This window comes from Scyliorhinus canicula, chromosome 1 (genome assembly GCF_902713615.1).
Source record: "Scyliorhinus canicula chromosome 1, sScyCan1.1, whole genome shotgun sequence".
Taxonomy (NCBI): Eukaryota; Metazoa; Chordata; class Chondrichthyes; order Carcharhiniformes; family Scyliorhinidae; genus Scyliorhinus; species Scyliorhinus canicula.
Window position 1 is genome coordinate 252894373 of NC_052146.1, and position 24053 is coordinate 252918425.

The following is a 24053-nucleotide window of genomic DNA, read 5'->3' on the forward strand; positions in this document are numbered from 1 at the left end:
AGTGAAGCTAACTGCTCACTTAAATATGCAAATCTGGGCGGGATCCAGATTGCAACGTCTTGTGAGATTTCGATATCGTGAGGCATCCTGAGCGCCTTAAATCTCGCGAAATTCAACAGCCTCGTGTCACCCAAGTCGGGCTGCCCATACAGCGATGAGACAATACAGTTACACCCATCGTTTATTCTTTGTTTTAATGAAAAATGAAATGAGAAATATGATGTATAATGGAAATAGTGTTGTCGTTATTATGGGAAGTTATATTTCAGATGTGATTGTCCAATTGCTTTTATCTCTAGTCGCAGCTAGAAATCTCTCAATCAGAAAAATTGAAGTTGGAACAGGATGTTGGGTACTTTCAGAATGAACTCCAGATCACTGATGTACTGAAGAAGGAAGTAGATGAACATAAACAAAGACTAAGTTGCATCCAAGAAGAGCACCAAGCTGTGCTTAAAGATTTACAGGATCAGGTAATGATTGTACTCAGTCAGGGTTGACAAAAGATTCATCCAGAGCTAGTACAACTGGAAAATCCAGTAAAGCTCTAATTGACATTAAATAGCTAGATCAATTACCCCATCTCATTCCACCTTTGGGGAAAAAAGCCCAGGGATGGATTGGAACCAATGAGCTGGCACACCAGCCAACTGTATTATTTTTAACACCCATCTCCCTCCATTACAGGCTTCAGCAGGGACTAAAAGTTCTGCCTCACGGTCTTGTCGAATTTCTCTGGGTCACCATTTGGCTGATTGCGTTCCCTGATTGGAATTCTTGTGTTGCTTGGATCTTTGTGGCTAACTTGTCTAGCTTGCACTTGCTATGGATGAGTTGACAAAGTAGCGCACTGTTTGCTGCCCCTTGTTTTGAACATTATAGATAGGTGTAGAGGTCTAAATTCCCTCTTGATCGTGGCAGGGTCAGGGATAAGCATGGCCTCTATTTTTCAAATGAAATAAAATGAAAATCGCTTATTGTCACGAGTAGGCTTCAATAAAGTTACTGTGAAAAGCCCCTAGTCGCCACATTCTGGCGCCTGTTCGTGGAGGCTGTTACGGGAATCGAACCGTGCTGCTGGCCTGCTTGGTCTGCTTTCAAAGCCAGCGATTTAGCCCTGTGCTAAACAGCCCCAACGATTGCAATTGTTTTGAACTAAGATGCTTCCACATGCGCGGCACAGTAGCAGTGGTTAGCACTGTTGCTTCACAGCACCAGGACCCGGGTTCGATTCCTGGCTTGGGTCACTGTCTGTGCAGAATCCCCGAGCAGAAACTTGTAGCCAAGTTCTGCACACATGAGTACGGCCTCAACCGGGACCTTGGATTCATGTTGCATTACATTCACTCCCACCATCTGGCCTGGGCTTGTGAAATCCTACCAACTGTCCTGGCTTGAGACATTTCACACCTCCTTAACCTGCTCCATCTGGACCAGCAAAGACTTAATTACCTGCAAAGGCTCGCATTCAAAGTATCGTCTTGTATTTCTATACATATGTTTTTGGAACCTACCTTTTCATTCACCTGAGGAAGGAGCACTGCTCCGAAAGCTAGTGGTTCGAAACAAATCTGTTGGACGTTAACCTGGTGTTGTAAGACTTGTTACTGTGTGCAGAGTCTGAACATTCTCCCTGTGTCTGCGTGGATTTCCTCCGGGTGCTCCGGTTTCTTCCCACAAGTCCCGAAAGTCATGCTTGTTAGGTGAATTGGACGTTCTGAATTCTCCGTCAGTGTACCCGAACAGGCACCATAATGTACCAACTAGGGGATTTTCATAGGAACATCGTTGCAGTGTTAATATAAGTCTATTTGTGACACTAATAAAGGTTTTAGGATTATGTGAATTCTGAGCTCTCAAGGAACATATTTAGGCTCCAGGTTGGTGAGAATGAGATGGAAGGAACAAAAAGGTATTTTAAAACCAAGGCTTAAAGATAGAGAATATTCTTAAATGGCACTTTGAAGTAACTTAAGTGAGAATATAAATATTTATGGTAGGTTATTATCAAAATTACACTGCTGGTGTAAATCATTCATTGACTTTTGTTGAGATTTTATTGTATAAATACCTGTTCACTCGGAATTTTTCTTTTTTTTAACTTTTTTGAACATCAGTTATGTTAGAGTACTTGTACAGATTTACCGAAGAATGTGATGAATATTTCCTTACCAATTCTAAATACTGTATTTACTTTGTCAGCATGAAATTCTACTAGAATCGTACAAAGAGAAAATTGCAGAAATGGAACACCAGGTTACTGCACAAGACATGGAAATCAACAATCTGAAGGCTGCGAAAGAAGAACTAAATGTTGCCTTAAAAGATGCTGCCAATAAGGTAAATCTGGGCATTTTCCCTCTTTCTGCATGCAACATACTCCTCTTGGTGTTAACTGACCACTGTTAAGAGTAGCTTTTATGTTGCATAACTTCTGAGAGCCTTGCATTTAGAATGTGTCCATTATGTCCAACGTAAGATTATATGAAAGCCCAACCAAATAGGGCAGCACGATGGCACAGTGGATAGCACTGCTGCCTCACAGCACTGGGGACCCGGGTTCGATTTCGAACTCGGGTGACTGTGGGATTTTCACATTCTCCCCGTGTCTGTGTGCGTTTCCTCCAGGTGCTTCGGTTTCCTCCCATAATCCAAAGATATGCAGTTTAGGTGGATTGGCGTTGCTAAATTTCCACTTAGTGTCCAAAGGCTAGTTGAGGTCACGTGGCTAGGGTAGGGATGGGGCTAAGGTGGGTTGTTATTTCAGAGGGTCGGTGCAGACTCAATGGGCTGAATGGCCTCGTTCTGATATTCTTGTCATAAGTATGTGTCGCCATGATCTTTTCCTAAACAGACAAGTGGAAACTTAGGAAATTGACAGATAATGGAAGGCTGTGCTGTTCTATATCATAGAACAAAACAATAATAGTTATGATTAGGCTTACTGCATTAAATTTATACAACTTGTCTCTATATAATGATACCAAGTGATGAAAATGCTGTCCTTCTGAAATTCACTGTTTTGCTTGAATTAAACAAAATAGTTTCGTCCTCTGTTGCATTTCGTTTCAAAGCTTGGCATGAGTGTGTTTTCGCACCTCTTTGTTTCAAAGAAAATTCTGACTGGCTGTCTTTTTCTTCAACCTATTCCTCTGTTTACAATCAGAGGGACAAATTAAGGCCAGGTAACTGTTGCCAAGCACGTGGTCACGTACATCTCAGTGAAATTGGTGTGAGTTATTCACTGACTTCTGGACAGGCTGATGAATTGCTTATCATTTACAATTTTGGGAAAACAACTTAAAAAAACCTAGCACATTAGGTATTTTACCCTCAGTACCCTTTTTTAAACTTGTATAAATACACCTTGTATTATCAAATAATGTCCACAGTGCTGAGACTGACATAACTTGTGACTTTATACCTGTGACATACTGATAGAATTGTATGTGCCAGCAAACATGCAGATAAGGCATATTGTGCAGGATGAGCCAACAACTTTGCAGCAGTATCTCTTCGGGTAACTGGAGTACCACCCAGTTTGGCGAATGATCCAGTTGCTGAGATAGCTGCCAAACGCGACGTTTTAGGTTTCCATCAATCTCTGCTTTCCTCGCAAAGCACATCTTCTGTCTGAAATGTAAATGCTGCTAAAGTAGTAGGGATAGTCCAACTAGGGAAGGGGCAGCACTGGAACTGGTATTGGGGAATGAGCCTGGAGAGATGGTTTCAGTTTCAGTAGGGGAACATTTTGGGAGTAGTGACCAACAATTCCATACGTTTTAGGGTACTTTTGGATAGGAATGAAGGTAACCCTCTCGTTAAGGTGCTAAACTGGGGAAAGGCAAATAATGATAACATTAGACAGGAATTGAAGAATTTGGATTGGGTGCGGCTCTTGGAGGATAAATCAATATCGGACACGTGGGAGTCTTTCAAGCGACAGTTGATTAGGATTCAGGAAAGTCGCGTTCCTGAGAGAACGAAAGATAAGTGTGGGGAGCCTTGGATAACAAGGGATACTGTGAACCTTGTCAAAAAGAAAAAGGATGCTTTTGTATGATCTAGAAGGGTGGGGACAGTCAAAACCCTTGAGTATAAAGTAAGCGGAAAATTAGGAGGGGGTCATGAAAAGCCCTTATCAAGTAGGAATAATGTAAATCCCAAAGTTTTTTATTCATACGTAAAAATCAAGAGGGTAGCCAGGGAAAGGATTGAACCACTTAAGGAGAGAGGGGGGAATTGATGTGTTGAGCCAGAGGAAATGGACGAGATACTAAACGAGTACTTTGCATCCAAAGGAAAATACTTTGTGGAAGGTGATTCTTGGGGAGGGTGACAAAACCGGAATTATAAATATTCTTCTGTACCGGCCCCTCTTGTAAATCGGGCTTTCTCCACATCAGATGGCGAAAATTAAGGAATTTATTTTACATTTATTCTGACTGGCTGGCTTTTTGAAGGGGTCAGTGGATAGCACTGCTGCCTCGCAGCTCCAGGGATCCGGGTTCAATTCTGGTCTTGGGTGACTGTGGAGTTTGCACTTTCTCCCCGTGTGAGCGTGGGTTTCTTCCGAGTGTTCCGATTTACTCCCACAGTCCAAAGATGTTTCAGGTTAGGTGGATTTTCCATGCTAAATTGCCCTTTAGTTTCCAAAAGGTTAGGTGGGGCTACTGGGTTACAGGGATACGGTGGAGGCATGGGTTTAAATAGGATGCTCTTTCCAAAGGCTGGTGCAGACTCGATAGGCTGAATGGCCTCCTTCTGCACTATAGGGATTTTATGATTCTATATTAACACTTGGCAAAAAGATCAAAATACTATCATGCTTAATAATTAACCTGGTTATATTTTAGGCGAATGATCTGACAGAGAATAATCGTGATATTCAAGATAGCTTGACCATAGCCAATGGAAAGATTCTGAAAATGCAGCAGGAATTTGATGCAGAGAAGAACTTGATTTCAGCACAATCTGAAGAGTTCAAAAATCAGACGGAAAGCTTTAAGGTTCAGTATCAGAAAATTCCAACATTCTGTCATTGCCAATGTTTTCACATTGCAATCAAATAAAAAAGTAAAGACAGTCTCGGGGTGGAATGATCCATTTATGGGGTCTATGTCCAGTGGCGGGCAGAATAGTTGCCGTGATTCCCGCTGGGTGGCAGGATGGGTGGACACGTGATCTTCTGTTTCTGAACTAAATAATTACACGACCGCAAGGATCTCGGCAACTTTTTCTTTCCCGCCCTGTTATTGCAGAAACAGGAGTAGGCCATTCGGCTCATCAAGGCTGCTCTGCTGTTCAATAGCTTCATGTCCCATCAGACGGTTCAATGCTGTTCCCCACAGTATCCCCATAACTCTTTACATTATTGTTAATCAGAAATCTATCAATCTCTGTTTTAAACATGCTCAATGACTAAGCTTCCACAGGCCTTTGGGAGAGAGAATTCCAAAGATTCACAACCTTCTGTGAAAAGACATTTTTCCTAATCTTAGTCCTAAGTGGCTTCCCCTTTATTCTGAAGTTATACCCCTGGTTCTAAACTCTCCAGTCACGCAAAACATCTTAGCTGCATCTATTCTTTCTATTCCTTTAAGTATTTTGTAGTTTTCAGTGACATCGCCTCTCATTCTTCAAAGCTCGAGGGAATACAGGCCCAATTTGTCCAATCTTCTCTTCATAAGACACTCCCGCCACCCCCAGGGAAAGTCATGAATCTTTGTTGCGCTCACTCTGGCAAGGGGTCCAAAACTGCACACAGTACTTCTGGTGCGGTCTAACCAAGCTTCTGTCCAATTGAAGCAAGACTTCCATTACTTATTCCCGTACTCAAATTCTCTTGCGATAAAGGCTAACATTCCATTAGCCTTTCTAATGGTTTGCTGTACCTGCAGGTTAGCCTTCAGTGTCTTATGGACAAGTACACACAGGTCCCGTTGTACACCTACACTTTCTAGTTTCTTATCGTTTAGGGAATACTCTGCACGTTTGTTCCTTCTACCAAGTGAATTACCTCACATTTTTCCATATTATATTCCATTTGCCATGATCTTGACCCTCACTAAGTCTGTCCAAATCCTCCTGGTAGCCGCTTTAAAGCATCCTTACAGCACACATGCGTAGCTTTGTGTTGTCAGTGAACTTGGAAATATTACTTTCGTTACCATAGAATCCCTACAGTGCAGAGGGGCTGGTTTAGCTCAGCTGCTGTGTGATGCAGAGCATGGTTTCAATTCCCGTGCCGTCTGCGGTTATTCATGAAGGCCCACCTTGTCAACCTTGCCCCTCGCCTGAGATGTGGGGATTGTCAGGTTAAATTACCACCAGTCAGCTCTCCCCCTCAAAGGGGAAAGCTGCCTCTGATCATCTGCGACTATGGTGATTTTACATTGCAGAAAGAGGCCATTTGGCCCATCAAGTCTGCAACGACCCTCCAAAAGAGCAATCTACTTAGGCCCACTCCCCCACCCTATCCCCATAACCTTGAATATTGATCATGGCCAATCCACCTAACCTGCGCAGCTTTGGGCTGAGTGGAAACCGTAGCACCTGGAGGAAACCCATGTAGAACATGAAAACTCATGATAATTCACCTGCAAGGGTAGTGGTTTGGAGTCACAAGTTAGCTGCCCTCCACCAGCCGTCCCTCCCTCCCTGCCTCTTGCTGCAACTGTTAGCGAGTGACACATAATGAATGGCAGCTCCAGACCTTGCTGGGGTACTGATGTTATGAGTCCCATGAGTCAAGTACAATCCTGCTGCAGTGCAGTCTTCACCATAGGGAGTGGAGAACACAACTGAGCATCCTGATATCAAGTTATCACATAATTATTAGTGAGCTACATGTGTTGACCTTGAACTCCACCCATCCAAAAATACCCTCCTCAAGCGATCTCACTGAAAGAATAACTGCTTGCACAAGGACAGATTGGAAAATGGTGGGCATCGCCTTTCAAACTCATTCCTCCACCTTCTACCCCTTCACCTACCAGCATCCCGTTATCCAAGCCACCTTCCTGGCCCCCACCAAAGAGACACTCACTTATCAGACTCTGTTGCTGGATTTGCCACTCCACCACATCCCACTCTGTCCGTGACTATTTCCTCCCGTCACCAGTAGCTGAGATCACCCCCACCCCAACTCCCAAAACCATACTTTTAGGGTATTAGGAAACAAGTAAGTATGGTCAGGTACCTTCAAATAAGGTTGGTGGCAGAGGCAGGCAGATGAGAAAAATATCCCATGATTTGTAATTGTTTCCTTGAAAGGTAGTTAAAAAGAAAAGTAGTTTTGAAATTATTATTGGAAGTAATATTTCAGATGTGGTTGTTTCCATTTTTGAAATAGCTTTTATCTCTTAGTTACAGCTAGAAATCTCTCGATCAGAAAAATACAAGTTAGAACAGGATGTTGGGTACTTTCAGAATGAACTCCAGATCACTGATGTACTGAAGAAGGAAGTAGATGAACATAAACAAAGACTATGTTGCATCCAGGAAGAGCACCAAGCTGTGCTTAAAGATTTACAGGATCAGGTAAATGATTGCACTCAATCAGGGTTGATAAAAGATTCATCCAGAGCTAGAACCATATACAATTAAATTAAGACGATTACTAGCAAAAACAGCTCTCTTCTTTTGCCAAAATAACTTCATCGCTCTTGGATAAGATGTAGGCCAACAATATGGAATCTTTTTTTTCCTTCTCATTATAGTTTCAATCTTTTACTGTTTCAATCTAATTATTCTGTGTTTTTTCAGAACTCTGATGTTGTGGCTCAATGGTAGCAGTCTCTGCTGAGTCAGCAGTTAGTGAATTCAAAATCAGTCCAGAAAAGTGAACACATAATCCACTCTGCACTTCAGTGCAATATGCATTGTATTTTGGATGAGAAACAAAATGAGGGGCCCATTTGCCCTCTGTGGATCTAACATTTCCCCAGGCACTATTTGTAAAAGAACATTGGAGCTCTCGTGTTTCCAGACCAATATTTACCCGTCAACGTTGCTAAAATTAATTATCTAACTTTGTATCTCATTGCAGTTTATGGGAACTTGCTCTGTGACCATGGGAAAGATATCTGTAGCTCATATCTGAACTGAACTATTATTCCAAGTTGATCTGGGTTTGCAGCACTCTGCAGGTGGCAATAACATCACTTATGCATACAATTTTAATGCTTTCCCAGAGTGACTGGTTTCCCATTCTCTGCTAGAATGGAGGGAAACTACTTCCAAATGGAAGATGTGAATTCTAAGTTCCCAAGGAGTTTAGGATTTAGGCTGCAGGTTAGTGAGAATGAGTTAGAAGGTACAAATTTTTTTAAAGCAGTGGTCCAAACAGTCTTTCTTAAGAAACGGTCTTTCTTAAGTAGGACATTGAAAAAGCTTACCTGAGAATAGCTTACCTGAGAATATACATATTTACGATTAGTTTATATGTTTTTTGTTGGGTTACATTTATATTCTATTCTCCTTTTACCAGTTTCTTGGTCCTTCTTTGCTTGACGACTCTTCTGAGCTGCTATGTACCACATCTCCCTTAGGAGCTGATTTGACTCCATCATAATTGCTGGAGTTTGGAATTCCCATGCCCACAATGGTGTCAACAAGGTCAGGAATGCTATGTGCACGGACTTCCGGTGGCGGCATGTAGGAGAAAGTCGCACACTAGGTAGCACATGCCAGGGTACTTGTTTTTTTTAAACTTTTTTCCCAGATCCCGAGGAAATTTGGTGACCAAACTCAGCCCATCTAAAGGACTGAGGAATGAATGTCTAAAATCTCCAAAAAGGCTGATAGAAAGAAAGTTGCAAATGGAAATCCTTCGAACGATTTGGGGAGTCCATGATTCACAAGGAGGGATGTAGCATATCCTATTACGGTTGATACACTGATGGGGAACTGGCCTCTGTTCAGGAAGCATTTTGAGAAACAAGAGCAGGCAATGATGGAAACTCTCAAAAAGCCGATTGAGAAGGCACTTGGTCCGATTCGAGAGAAGGTGGAGAAAACCTCGGAGGCTCTGAAGGAAAATGGAGCAGTGTTGAACGGAGTGGAAGAAACCTTGTCGAGGCACAGTGGTCAAATCACCTCATTAGAAGCTGAAATTTTGTTCCTCTCACCCACCAACAAGATCCTGAGGGCAAAAGTGAATGACCTACGGAACGGGTCAAGAAGACAAAACCTTAGAATCATGGGGTTGCCTGAGGGGATGGAGGGCCTGATTCCCACTGAGTATGTTCGGGAAACTGGTGATGGTGGTGATGGACAGATGTCCCCTCCAGAGTTGGAAAGGGTCCAGCAAACTCTCCGGCAGATGCCCTGGGCGAACAAGCCCCTGGGGCAGTGGCTGTAAGATTGCATAGCTTCTGAGAGAAGGAGAGGGCCCTGAAGTGGGTAAAAGGGAATCGAGACTCGAGATGGGAATGGCGCTGACAAGTAATGGATGCAGCCTTTAATAAGGCAAAGGCAGCATTATACCAGAGTGGAGTGAGGTTCGGGGTGGTTTACCCAGGAAGGCTGTGGGTTACCTATGGGGCGAAAACTACTATTTTGACACTGCAGAGGAGGTGAGGCCTTTGTTAAAGAACACTGTCTTGGACTCGGTTAAAGGAGATCTGTGAGGACAATTTGGTTGTTGACGAGAGGGATTTGTTTGGGATTTCTTGTATACTGTATATATTTGTTATTCAGGGTATGCATACATTGTGTGGTGGGAGAATGGGGTATTTACGCTGACTGGGGGCTACCTCACTGGCAGCAGAGTTTTTCCTAGTGAACGCGCGTGGGGTGAGGGGCTGCAGCCTGTTGGACTTGTTTAGACATGGTTCAAATTGCCTAGCTGGTTGGTTGGTGGGACGGATGGGGTTGCAGAGGATGTGGCCTTGTTCCCTGGGAGGTAATCAGCAGGTTAATGGGGGCGGGGTGGAGGAGTGATGGAGGGCAGGGGATGGGGGGAAGAGAGGGTTCTTTCTATGACGGTGACTAGGGTTTTTTCTTTTACCTTTTAGGTAGGGCTGGTGGCCATCTTGGGTGGACAGTGTGCCTCGGTATTTGGTGTGAGTGCAGGATAATCCTTCATGGTGTAAATGGCTGACTCTGGGTTGAAGGGGAGTGAGAAACCCCCGATCAGGTCGGTCATGTGGGAGTTGGGGGGGGGTCCAGTGAGGAGGTTGAGAGTATTCTCTCACCGATTGAATTTAAAAGCAGAATGTGGTGCTTTTGCAGGAGACTTGTGTGGGCGAGGAACTAGACCAGAAGGGGTGGGGAGGCAAGTATTTAATTCGGACTTTGAGGAGGGGGGGGGCGGCAATTTTAATTAACAAGTGGATTCACTTTTTAGTGGATAAGGCCGTGGCAGATCTGGATGGCAGGCATATGATTGTTGTTACTGGGTCATTGCCGGTAAGTTGGTAAATGTATATGCCACGATTTGGGACGATGTGGCGTTTATAAGGAAGCCTCCATCCCAGATTTGGATGCACACCAACTGATCTTGGGGGGAGATTTAAACTATGCGCTGGAGACAAATTTAGATCGCTCTAGGCTTAAGTCGTTGGCTCCTTCGGGGGTAGAGAAGGCGTTGTTAGCATTTATGGAAGCATTTGGCGGGGGCGGACCCGTAGCGGTTCATGCACCAAGGGGACAAAGAATTCTCATTCTTTTCCCATTCATAAGGTGTACTCCAGGATAGACTTCTTTGTGATTGGTAGGTCTCTTCCTGACATGAGGAAAACAGAATGTTCAGCTATAGTCATTTCGGACCATGCTCCGCATTGGGTGGACTTGGTTTTAGAGGTTGGCCCTAACCTCTGGTGTGGAGGTTAGACGTGAGGCTATTGACGGATATGGGGCTGGATTCTCCGATTCTGCAGCTATGTCCGCAGGATCCATCTGGTCTTGCGACCAACAAGTTGGCACCGCTCCTGAACTGATCCTCCACCCGGTTGGAGGCCAGCAGCTGCACTGCGTAACGCCCCCGACTTTACCTGTGAATACGGCCACAGAATGGCTGGGTCTGTGGCCACGCATGAGCATGGCGGCGGCTGCGCCGTACTACATGGTGCCAGCAGCTCGTGGACCTGGCCTGCCAAAAACTGTCTCCTTGTAAAGCGCCCCCCCCCCCCCCCCCCCCCCCCCAGCGGAACGGCTCACCGATAGACTGTGGCGGCACTGGACACAGTCCAGAGCCACCACGCGAGGTTTCCGAAAGTTGTGAGACCACGAGCCCCGGGGGAGGGCCTTGGGTGACATCCTGAGGACGTCCTGACGGTGTGTGCTGTACTCCTCGAGTACGCCATTTTTGAGGGGGTGGAGCATCAGAATAACGGCTCTGCCCCCGATTCCAGCGTAAAAACACATTCTCTGGCCAATCCACGAACGCGATTTCGCCGATCAGAGAATCCGGCCCATGGAATTTTTTAGAAGCCTTTCTAAGGCTATAGATGAGTGATTGGGTTTCCATAGGACTGGGTCTGTTTCTCCATCCATGCTGCGTGGCCTTGAAAGTGGATATTAGAGGCGAGGTCATACAAGGCGCATATAGATCGGGAGGTAAGAGAAGATCGCCAGAAGCTAGTTGACGATATTCTGGAGGTGGACCACAAGTATTCGATTAACCCTATCCCTGAACACCTAGCGTATAGGAAGAAAGTGCAGACGCAATTCTATCTGATTTCTACAGGCAAGGCAGTGCTCTAGCTGCTGTGATCGAGTGAAGTTATTTCTGAATATGGATAGAAGGCCAGCCGTTTCCTGGATCACCAGTTGAGGCGGCAGGTGGCCTCTCGGGAGATCATTCCGGTCAGAACTCGGCAGCAAGCTGATGGGCGGGTGGCCACCCCGGATAGAGTTAACTGAGTGAGGCTTTTTGTAAAAATCTTTTTAGGTCGGAGCCACCAGTGGGGGGGGCTCCAATATAGAACAGTACAGCACAGAACAGGCCCTTCGGCCCTCAATGTTGTGCCGAGCCATGATCACCCTACTCAACCCACGTATCCACCCTATACCCGTAACCCAACAACCCCCCCCCTTAACCTTACTTTTATTAGGACACTACGGGCAATTTAGCATGGCCAATCCACCTAACCCGCACATCTTTGGACTGTGGGAGGAAACCGGAGCACCCGGAGGAAACCCACGCACACAGGGGGAGGACGTGCAGACTCCACACAGACAGTGACCCAGCCGGGAATCGAACCTGGGACCCTGGAGCTGTGAAGCATTTATGCTAACCACCATGCTACCCTGTTGCCATTTTCGGGGGATCTGGAATTTCAGGTGATGGGGGAGGAGGAGCATGAAGTGTTGGAGGCACCCGTAGGTCCTCGGGAAGTCTGAGCCGCTATAGAGCAGATTCAAACAGGTAAGGCTTCCAGGGCCGATGGTTTTCTAGTGGAGTTTTATCTGACGTTAGGCGGACAGTTGGTCCTGTACTGGTGGATCTGTTTCAGGACTCTCTAATCTAGGAAAGAAAGAGAAAATGCTGGAAAATCTCAGCAGGTCTGGCAGCATCTTCAGGGAGAGAAAAGAGCTAACGTTTCGAGTCCGATGAATCTTTGTCAAAGCTAACAGACAGAGAAAATGGAAAATATTTATACTGTGGAGTGAGAATGAAAGATGAGTCATTGCCACAGAAACCCAGGGAAAGGAGGGGGCAATGGGTTATGTGGCTTTGTATTCTTTTTAGTATTTTTTCCTGAAATATTTGTACATGTGGATTTGTTGTAATATATGGTAAAATTTCAATTCTTTGTAATATTTGATGAAATTAAGAAACTTTAGATGAAAAATGTGCAGGCTCACTAAACCCCTCTCTTCGCCTGCTCTGTTAAAAATTTCCATGGCGACAGGAAACCCCGAATTGAGTGCGTGCTGGCAATTTTAAATTCCACATATCTCCATTTCAATGGAGGCACGAAAATCCAGTCCCGTGTAATCGTTTACTCTTGGTTTTTCTTTAATTGATCACAGTTTTTGAGTATTTTGTACATATTTATCAAAAAAATTGAATATTTCCTTGTACTTTATACCTTATATTTGTAGCATGAAGTTCAAGTAAATTCATACCAAGAAAATTTGGCTAGAATGGAACAACAGCTCACTGCACAAGACATGGAAATGAACAACTTAAAGACTGCAAAAGAAGAAGTAGATGTTGCATTAAAAGATGCTGCCAGCAAGGTAAAATTAATGAAATCTCGGGTGAGATTCTCCCCTACCCGACGGGGCGGGCCGTACTGGTGCCGAGGAGTGGTGTGAACCACTCCGGCGTCGGGCAGCCTGGAAGGTGCGGAATCCTCCGCACCTTCAGGGGCTAGGCCAGCGACGGTGGGGTTGGCGCCGCGCCAGCCAGCACTAAAGGGGCGTGGTGCCGTGCCAACCAGCACGGGTTGGCGCATGAGCACGGAGTGCTAGCATCATCCCAGTGCATGCACAGGGGGGTTCTTCTCGGTGCCGGTCATGTGTACCGTTGCACCGACTGGCGCAGAGGGAAAGAGTGCCCCCCACAACACAGGCCCGCCCGTAGATCGGTGGGCCCCGATCGCAGGCCAGGCCCCCGTCAGGCCGCCCCCCCCCCCCCCAAACTGAGGACTCCGGAGGCCGCCCGCAGAGCCAGGTCCCCTCCCGCCGGTACGGACCTGGTGTATTTTACACCGGCGGGATTCGCCAAAAACGGGCGTCCACGCGACCCATCGTGGGCCGGAGAATCGCAGGGGGGGGGCACTGCCAACGGCCCCCGATTGCGCGGCACGATCACCCCGCTGCCGAAAAACCAGCGCCGGAGAATCTGGCATCCGGCGGTGGGACGAGATTCACGCCACCCCCCCACCCAGCGATTCTCCGGCCCGGCAGTTGTTCGGAGAATCCCGCCCCTGATCTCACAGAAAAGTTTCTATATGTAATTTGTGGTAGATTTTGTTGGGAGTTTCCCGCTGGCTCGGTTGGCGAGTTCCCCGTCGCCATAAAGCGAATCGTTACACTTCGGGCACGATTTAATGGCCGCCCTTAGCGAGAACGAGACAAGTCCGTTAGATCGCGGTAGAGGCCAAAATCAAGAACTTTGCCGGGAACCGATCATTTTGCGAAATCAGGATACTGCTGTGGCGAGAAACCAATCATCACCACTTGAGGCAAATCTCCGTATAATTAACAATAATGACCCTCTATTTAACAGCCTCCCGTGATCTAAGTACCTCCCCAGCAAGTAGTCTTGCGGGCGCCAATTAGTACACCATTTTAGAAACGAGAAGCTGGCAGAATGGCTGCTACAGGGATCCGAGGAGGTGAGGAGCCATCTTCGCTCCCAGGCCTTGGATTTGCACTGGGGTTGCAGTCCCATGCTCGGGGTGGAGGGCGGGATTGGGGGTTGAGTGTCTCCGCAATGCCACCCTTTCGTTATGGGGGCAACCACAGACCGTGCCTATCTGTCTCAATGACCATCCACAACTTCCACTGACCATGGAGGCTTCTGGCCGCATGGCTTCAGGCTATTGCTAATAGCGAAGTATCAATCATAGTTAAGTGAGCACTTCAGAACGCCCAAGTGGATCCTATTAGGTAGGCATGCCATGTAGCATGTGGGAATTATTGCCTAGCATCCCAATCAGACCATGAAGCCTGGACATTATGCCCGAGTACTGTAGGAAGCAACACCACGGACGCAGCAGCCAAGAAATGAAAAATGAAAATCGCTTATTGTCACGAGTAGGCTTCAATGAAGTTACTGTGAAAAGCCCCTAGTCGCCACATTCCGGCGCCTGTCCGGGGAGGCTGGTACGGGAACCGATCCGAACACCCAGGGGCTGCACCCCAGCACCGGGGACATCTCCGCAACCAGAAGTTGGGCGTGTGCACCATGGAGGGGACCAGGGCCCGGTCCAGGTAACATTACGGCAGGTATCTGGGGTACAGGGTGTGGGGTTCGATGATAAGGGGCCCCCTGCTGCAGCTGGGGTTTTGTGGGCTGGGCGTGTCAAATGTGGGGGTTGGGTGAGGGGGCGGGGAGAAATAGGGCATGAAGGGTCCCGAGGTGGAAGACCTAAACACGTGAAGCTGGCGGAATGGCTGCTACAGGGATCCGAGGAGGTGAGGAGCCATCTTCGCTCCCAGGCATTGGGTTTGCACTGGGGTTGCAGCTCTGGATGGAGGGTGAGAATGGGGGTTGTGTGTCTCCGCAATGCCACCCCTTTGTTATGGGTACAACCACAGGCCGTGCCTGTCTGGCCGCCTGTCTCTCACCCTCTCCAATTCCATACAAAGATTACACGGGATGAATAATATCTTAGATTCCCGCAGAGGCTGCCCTCGAGAAGCTGCTGGCAGTCCAGATGCCAGAGAAGGCAACCCATGGAAAAGGCCATGCCCCGTACCCTAAGGACCCGGCTTTCCATTAGGCCATGGAGGGACTCGGAAGGGGAGGCATGTGACAGCCGAAGTTGCTGCTCCTCAATCTATGCCATTGTCTGACCCTGTCTATCTGCTGAGTGATCGCTCACACTCATCATGTGGTGTGCCTGAGTAGGAGGGTGGTCGGCCCGCATTGTGGAAGAAAGTGTCCCAGGTGTCATATTTCTAATGTGCAACGTTTTTGAATGTTGTACATGTGTGTCTCCAACTACCTGTCCCTCCCCCTCACTGCCCTCAGTGATCCGCCACCTGCTTAGCCTTCTATGTTCTACCGCTGCATCTAGATGTGTCCCAAGGAGGCACATCAGAGGTGGAGACAGCCTGCTGTCCACCGCGTCCCATGGCTTTTGATGCCCCCTGCGGGAATAATCTGGGGGCCCATTGCCAGCAGCAGATGACCTGCTGTGTCACCCTGTTCCGGGGCTGACTCTGAGACTTGGTGTTGACAGTGTGGTGTAATTCGGGAGTGCTGATGGTCATCATCGCCACTCTGTAGGGTGGCTCTGAGTTGGTGCCCAGCTGTCCCACCCTGCCACAGGGCCCTGGGCTGATCTCAGGACTGAGGGACAGCTAGATCAAGCCTCGGCTGCCCCTCCGTCATCTGGCTCTGTCAATATCTGCAGCGTGATGTCAATGCCCTCGGCGATGCTCCTCAATTACTGGGATATGCTTTGAAGCGCACCGGCAATGTCCACTTGTGACTGAGAGACACCCCCCCCCCCCCCCCCCCCCCCCCCCAGCGATCGGGGCATGCTCTGGGGTGCCTTGGTAATGCCCACCTGAGAATCGGACATGCTCCAGTACGCCTCATCAGGCTCCACCGGGGACTGGGACATGTCTCCCAGTGACTGGGGCATGCTGTTGAGGCATTAAGCCATGGCCGTCACTGATTGAGGAGCGCCTTGTACATCTCCACTCATGCTGCTGATTTTGTGCACAGGCTCTCCACTGCGGTCGCCACCCCAGCAGTGTTGGCCTCCGGAGTTATTTCCGTAGCCCCTAGGACTCCTCCAATTGGCTATGGACCTACTGGAGTGTCTCTGACATTCCCCCACTGAATATCATGGCTGCACCCTATCAACTGCATCACTCCGGGGATACCAAGTCCAGAGGCTCAGCATTTGACTGGGACCCAGTTGGGCCCTGGGATCCAGCAGACTTCCAGCTGCTGTCTCGCCTGGGCATTCCTGTCTTCACCTGATGTGCATCAGACATTACGTGCTGCTCAGCAGATTGTGCCCCAGAAGCCTCCCCATTACTGTCGCCAACTGTGGTGTGTGTGTCTGCACTGGTGGAGGGTTGGGATGAGAGCTGCGCCGTAAATACGATGGTCTCCATGTAGTTCCACTCCAAAGTGTTCACATGGGAAGGGGATGGTGGGTGGACAGAAGAGAACCACCCCGGATGCGTCAGCACCGTCAGATGGAGATCCTATGAAAAATAAACATTAGGGTCAATGGGAGAGATGGGTCAGTTTGTATGGCATTAGCAACTCTTGCATCTGATAGGTAATCTGGGTGTAGGCCCGTGGATCCTCACTTCTTTGCCATACGCCAAACTCTACATGAGTCTGTGGGGCCTCGTTAAGTGGATCAATTAACGTTTGATACCGGTGACAGCCTCGCTGGGCTAAGCACCAGGAAGCTTGTGGCAATTTCCTCTCGCTACCACGCTTAGAAACGTTTCCATTAGATCCTGCCCGTTGTCACTTTTTTGGGCCCTGGGGAGTTTCTCCACAGTTAAGCCCGCACTATTTTCATCACTGGGGAGCTGAGCTCGCTGACGTGACCGGCTTCTCAGAGATCGGGCCATTATTTTGAACGAGTGCTCCAATCTCTAAAGGCTTGTGACTTCTTCACACTCCTCACCCATGGGCAATGTAACCCCCCCACACACATGGGTATTACCCCACCCTACCCCCAAGTGATGTCACCCCACTATAGGGTTGCTTCGGGCACCCCTCTTTTCAGGTCCTCCCACACACCCTTTTGGGCCGCCCCCACTTCCAGGACCCCACCCTTCATCCTCTCCTCAACCTACAGAGGCTCCTCTACGCCCACCATGCAACCCTCCCCTAACACTTCATACCTCCCCTCTATCTTCCTTTCTTGGGCATGTTCCCCGAGGCTCTGACCCTTTGCAGTGGCACCCTTGGCAGTGCAGCTGCCGGCTTTGCAGTGCCTCCTGGGCACCTTGGCAGTGCCTGGGTAGCAGGGCCAAGATGCCCACATTCCAGGAGTAGGGCCAGGGGCCTTACAGCCCCAGGGCCTCCCATGGCCCAGGAGACCCCTGGGTGCTTTGTGTGGATCACTACCGGACGACGCATGGTTGGGGACTCCCTGGGGGTGCTGTTAGATGCCGGAAGTCTGGTTGTTCCCCAGTGAGCACGCCTGTGGGGTTATAACCTACCTCAGCCCGTGAATCTTGGTCATGCCCATTGTGGGCAGTATCCCGATCGCGACGCCTCGCAAGATCTGGGTAGATCTTGCGAGGCGTACTGTCTGTTTGGAAGCTCACGGGAGGCATCTACCGGCCACGCCGCGATCCCATTCGGTTGCGACGTAGCCAGCAGATCACTCCCCTGTCTTTCTGTAGTCTAGGAAGGACTGATTTTTTTTTTTAATTAGTAAAATTATTTAAATGAATGAATAGCTTTTTGGAAAGTTAGAAGTTATCTAATCCTTTTTTCTAGGCAGCTGAATTGCAAAAGTCTGTTACTAAGCTAAAAGGAGACAAGGACTGTGCTCAGAATAAACTGCTACTGTGGATGAAAAGCTGTAAGCAGCTTGAGCATGAAAAGGAGTCATTGAAAAAACATATTCGGCAACAAGAGGAACTTCTCGCAAAGCTACAGAAAAGCCAGATACTGGGTAAGTAAAAGTAAAGTCAGCACATCTCAGGTGAGGGTCAAGGTTGAGAAGGTGGCGCCTTTGTGAACCCTCACTGTTCGCCTTGCTCTGCACTATGAGCTGTCCAGTGAACTGAGCTAAATCGGCCCCCAACTGGGCAAGTAGACAGAAGATGAATCCAACATTTGAATTAGAGAGAAAACAGTTGTTATGATGTGGCAGGTGGTAATTTGCTCAAATCCCAAAGTGAAACTTAAGACAAGTTATCACAACAATTTGCATTTTGTATTTTATGATAAGGTATCTGTACTGATGCTATCGCAACAATTTGTATAATGAGAAAGTATCTGTGCTGAAGTCAGCATAAATTTCCAACCAGTCTTATTGATTATAAATATTAAACTTAAACGTTTATCAAAGAAAATAAATCTTAAATAGACATGGTTACATATACACAGTTAACTGTAGGTCTCCAAACATTTCCCAAAACATTTCTGGCGTGGTAAATTTAAAGCTTAACTTTTTTAGATAACAGTCCTCCTAGATTTTCCCTATAAAACATCCAGTAAAACTATCACAAACATCCACTATTGCTACAGGTTCTGAGGATGGCTGCAAGCTGCTTTCTTCACAGATTTGTTTGCAATATGCACGCTGTTCAAGATTTCATGACCACATCTACCATTATAACATTTAATACTCTTTAACTGTGTTTCTCTCTTATTTATAATATCTTGGGCGTGATTCAACGGCCACGCTGCGACCGAAAAGCAGTTCTGTGGGGCACAATGTGGCCGTTGAAAGCTCGGAGACCGCGCAATGGCTCGCGGGATTCAATGCAATCTCACGAGATGTTGAGATATGAATCCCGCCCTCAATGGCAGGATCACCTTTTAGCAAATCTACATATTGGAGTGAGGCAGTAGGCTTCATTCCAAAGTGCAGATTCCTGAGGTACTTGAGGCTTTTGGATTCAACCCCATTGCCTCAGAGACCTCAGATGAGCGCTGTTTAGCACGGTCCCCACAAACAGGGACTAGAGAGTATGGCACTCGGGGTCTCCCAGAGGCCCCAACTGCATGCCCTTTGGGCAGGGTAGTGCCCTGGCACCCTGGCAGTGCTACCTGGTTGCCTTGGTGACACCAGCCAGGGACCCTCCCATATTGCATTTTGGCTGGAGGGGAGGAGTCGGGGATCATTTCGGGGGCCTCGGTGATTGGGACGCTATTTTTAAATGGCATCCCGATCTCTCGCTGCAATGGAATTACGACGAGTGGAGCTCCCCACTATACAAAGCTGGGCTATGTATGGCCTCGGCCGTGTGTTCCCCGTTCAGGCCCCTTATTCAACGCGAGTCGCGTTGAGTAGCCACATGTTTCTCGGAACTGCGAGTGCTGCGAAACTCAATGCGCTCGCTAGGGGACTTTGTTCCCTTTTTGGAGAATTGCGCCCTTGTCTTTACATCCCTTTGGAAGTTCCCTTTCCCAGAATATATAGATCTATCATGTCATTATTTGGGCTGCTAATTTTGGGTTTAAATAAACTTAATACTTTGCTTTATTCAGTTATGTTTTGAAATACAACAGTTAAACGTCAAGTCACCTTCTTTATCTTCCTTTTTCTATTCATCCTACTCATGTTAGCTATGCTCACCTCCACTTCCAAATACTTGCAAACCCTTTTTAATGTTTTTCACTCTGCAGTCTAAATTAGCCACACACACACACACATGCCTGTTTCAAGTAAAAACAGTGACATTGGGAAAATATGGAAAAGTGTTATATTTTTGTCACATAATTCAAGTTCATCCAACTTTTTCAGTTAAAACAAATATTTGTATAAATACAATAGTGTTAATTAACCTAAATTTATCCAGCCTGTGCAAAGATTTTAGAGATTAAGACATTTTAATCTTTCTAACCTTAGAACGTCCAGATTCACAGATAGAGGAACTAACTGCTGAGATGAAGGAACTAAAAGAGGCACTGGAGGAAAAGACGAAAGAAGCTGATGAAAATATGGAGAAAAATTGGAACCTAATCAAAAGTAGTCACAAACTAGAGGAGGAAAACGAAATGTTAAACAGTAGAGTTGTCTTGTTGAACAATAAGTTGCAACAGCTGAATACTCGAGATGAAAACGGTATTGCAGAACAAGTTGCTGGACCCAGATCGGCTGTGCACAAAAAACGTGAAAAGAGGTCCCCTGCTCAGTCAAACAGTCAGCAAAAACATCTGAATTCTCCAGATGTGATCCGTATTGTAGGACTGAATTTGGATGCTCCGTTGGAATTGGCTGTGAACAAAATTCACAAAAAGTGCCCAGAAGATCATTTGAATCTTACTACAAAGAGAGTTAGAGCATCTGAATCCAAGGAGGAACGCGATGAATTGAAATCAGAAGTTCTGGAGAATTCTGCAAAGAGGACAAGAAGTGATAAAGAGCTTGGGATCCTTTTGAGGTCAACTGCACAAGATAAAACTTCACATGATAAAACTTCACATGAACCAGAGGGTCTTCCACACTTAGTTAAAAAGGGTAAGTTTATTCAATGATGCACCAGTGAATGAGAATGAAAAGATTGTTGCCATTGTATGTGTAAATTTGCTTTGAAGTTTTATCAATCACTAAAACTTGGAAATAGTTTCCTGAATTAACTGATCTAGCATTGACATGACAATTCGGTTCTGATCATGGGAATTTTGAATTGGGAAAAATCAGCCTGTTCTTGCAATGGAGAAAATCCATATTAGACTTTGGGTGAGGATTGGGCTTGGATCTGGTCTTGATACTTCAAGTTCAGGCCCATTTATGAAGAGTAACAACTTGGATGGGACATCAACATCTGCCAGCACTGCATAAAGCAGACACATATTTATTCCCTACCTGATTTTCCTTTCTCTTAATTTTAACGGAGAGGAGAATCGGATGAAATGTAAAAAGAATGATTGATCGCTATTGTTACTTCTGTACCTCTCTCTGCTCCTCCACCCACTACAACCACAGCAAAGTTATTGTCGGCCCTCTTCAGGAGAAAATAGAAGGTGATGAAGATGGGTTTCCAAAACCCACTTGATGAAATTTTCAAAATTTAAGGTGGTAAACAGCAGCTGAATTATCCTTTTTTTCCCCCCATGCTTTAACACTCCAAATAGAGTTTTAGTTGTTGATCAATAATATATATTTAGAGAATAAAGTTTAACTAACAAAAAGGGACAGGTTAGATGTATCAGACTGGGTAACATTCAGAGGTGGCGATCAGAAACCTGGAAGAACAAAATTCACCCTGCACCTGCCAAATTTAACAGAGAACTTGATTAACATTTTGTTTTATTTCCAAGCTGTAGCTTGGGAATATTGAGGGGCTGGATCTAGGAGCAGTGGATCATCTGCAACAGGAAGTGGGCAGGAAAGATGGATGCTCTACATATGGGAATCAAAACTTCCGCAGTGGGTACTGGAAGAGTTAGTTTGGAGGCCTGGTGGGGTTTGGATGTGAGGTTGGAGTTTAGAAGGGTCCGGGATGGTTGGAGATCTGGGGCTGGATTCTCCGCACACCGCGTCAAAATCTCGTTCGAAGACGGGGCGGAGAATCCAGTTTCATGCATGAAATTGCATGGTTCCGCAATTCTCCGCCCCTCCCAAAAAGCGACGTAGTCGGGGAGTACGACGCGCCTAGTATCCACCACCTGAGGCCATTGCTTAAGGCCCGCCCCGTTATCCTCCACCCCCTACCGACTAAATTCCCGATGGCGTATTTCTAATGTGGTCCTGCCGTTCGGGATACACTTGAGGCAGCTGAAGACTCAGTACACGGCTGCCACAGTCCGGGGCGGACTGATAGGAGGGTGGGGGGGGGGGGGGCCTCATTCGGGATTGGGGTTTTTTTGTGCGGGCAGTCCAGGTTAGGCACGTGGCCGATCGGGGGCACTATTTCTGCGGTCCAAGTCTGAGTCCACCATGGAGCACAGCCCGGCCGCTGGAGCCTGCCCACATGCACGGCCTCTGCACGTGCTGGGGCCGTATCGGCAAATAGAGCTGCGAGCTCTATGACAGCTGCCTGCTAGCCCCCTGCAAGGATGCAAATCTGTGGTCTTTTGGCCTTTTGACACCTGTTTTCCGGCGTAAAAGACCACAGTTTTCATGACGGCATGTGGACATAGTCCCTGAAATGGAGAATCCGGGCTCAGGAGTGGGGTTGAGGAAAGATTGGAAGGGTTGGTAGTGGGAGAGATTGGAGGCCTCGAGGCCTTAGACATTAAAAAGCAGGACCTCTAGGGTAGTAGTCTCAGGATTACTGCCTGTGATATGTGTTAGCGAGGCTAGGAACAGGGAGATGGTGCAGCTGAACACGTGGCTAAAGAACTGGTTCAGGAGGGAGGGCTTCAGTGTTTTGGATCATTGGAATGTCTTCCAGGGAAGGTGGGGCCTGTACAAGAAGGACGGGTTACACCTGAACTGGAGGGGCACCAATATCCTGACTGGGAGGTTTGCTAGTATGGTTTGGGTGGGCTTAAATTAAGGTGGCAGGGGGTTGGAAATCAGAACAGAAAGCCAGCAAGTGGGGAGACCAAGGATGAGCATGGTACCAGGGCCAGGCTGGCTAAGAGGAAGAGCAGGCTGTGGGAGGTCGAACTCTGGGCCTGGAGGTCTGGACTGCATCTGCTTCAATGCATGGAGTACAACAGGTAAGACAGATGAACTTAAGCCGTGATTCATGCGCCAAACTTGGGATGTAGTTGCTTTAACGGAGACTTGGTTAAAAAAGGGACAGGACTGGCAGCTAAATGTTCTGGGATATTGGTATTTTAGACGACAGAGGGGAAGGTAAAAGAGGTTGGGAAGGTAAAAGAGGTTGGGAAGTTGCAATACTGGGTAGAGAACATATTACAGTTGTACAAAGGGATGACACCTTGGAAGAATCAAGTGATGAAACATTGTAGATAGAACTCTGAAACAGGAACGGGGCAGTCACTATGATGGGGGTGTACTACAGGGCTCCCAACAGCCCACAGGAAGTTGAAGAACAGATATGTAAGCAGATTCTGGATAGATGTAGAAATAATTGAGTTATTGTAGTGGGAGACTTTAATTTTCCTCATATTGACTGGAAATCCCTTGGGGCTAGGGGTCCGGATGGTGAGGAATTTGTTAAATGTGTCCTGGAAGGTCTTTTGGAACAACATGTGGATAGTCCACTGAGAAAGGAGGCTATACTGGACCTAGTGCTAGGGAACGAGCTTGGCCAGGTCATCAAAATTGCAGTGGGGGAACATGTGGCGAACAGTGACCACAATTCGGTAAGCTTTTGGATACTCATGGAAAAGGGTGAGTGTTGTCCTAGGGTTAAGGTGCCAAATGGGGAAAGGCTATGTACAACAAGATTAGGCAGGATTTCGAGGCTGTTGTTTGTGAGAGACTGTTTGAGGGTAAATCCACATTTGACATGTGGGAGTCTTTTAAGGAGCAGTTGATGGGAGTGCAGGGCAGGCATGTGCCGATGAAAAGGAAAGGCAGGATTCAGGAACTGTGGATGACCAGGGAAATTGCGAATCTCGTCAAAAAGAAAAAGGATGCATACATGAGGTCGAGGCAACTAAAAACAGATGAAGCACTTGATGAATACAGGAAATGTAGGAAAGAGCTCAAACGGGGAGTTAGGAGGACAAAGAGGGGTCACAAAAAAATCCTTGGTTGACAGGATTAAGGAGACTCCCAAAGCATTTTTATATGTATATTAGGAACAAGTGGGTAGCTAGAGAAAATGTTCAACCACTCGAGGACGAA

The 24053-nt window shown here is 47.0% G+C and overlaps 1 protein-coding gene across 5 annotated transcripts in view; it reads left to right on the plus strand.

Moving 5' to 3' along the window:
- Positions 1-24053, plus strand: part of cenpf (centromere protein F) — a 132824-nt gene that overhangs the window by 103998 nt on the left and 4773 nt on the right. For 4 of the 5 annotated variants that reach the window (XM_038811565.1, XM_038811594.1, XM_038811574.1 and 1 more), the window contains 7 exons: positions 300-473; positions 2203-2340; positions 4857-5009; positions 7369-7542; positions 13054-13191; positions 18110-18287; positions 20193-20804. In XM_038811565.1, the coding sequence (XP_038667493.1) occupies positions 300-473; positions 2203-2340; positions 4857-5009; positions 7369-7542; positions 13054-13191; positions 18110-18287; positions 20193-20804 (1567 nt within the window). The remainder of the gene's footprint in view (positions 1-299; positions 474-2202; positions 2341-4856; positions 5010-7368; positions 7543-13053; positions 13192-18109; positions 18288-20192; positions 20805-24053) is intronic. The other variant, XM_038811600.1, reaches the window with a different exon arrangement.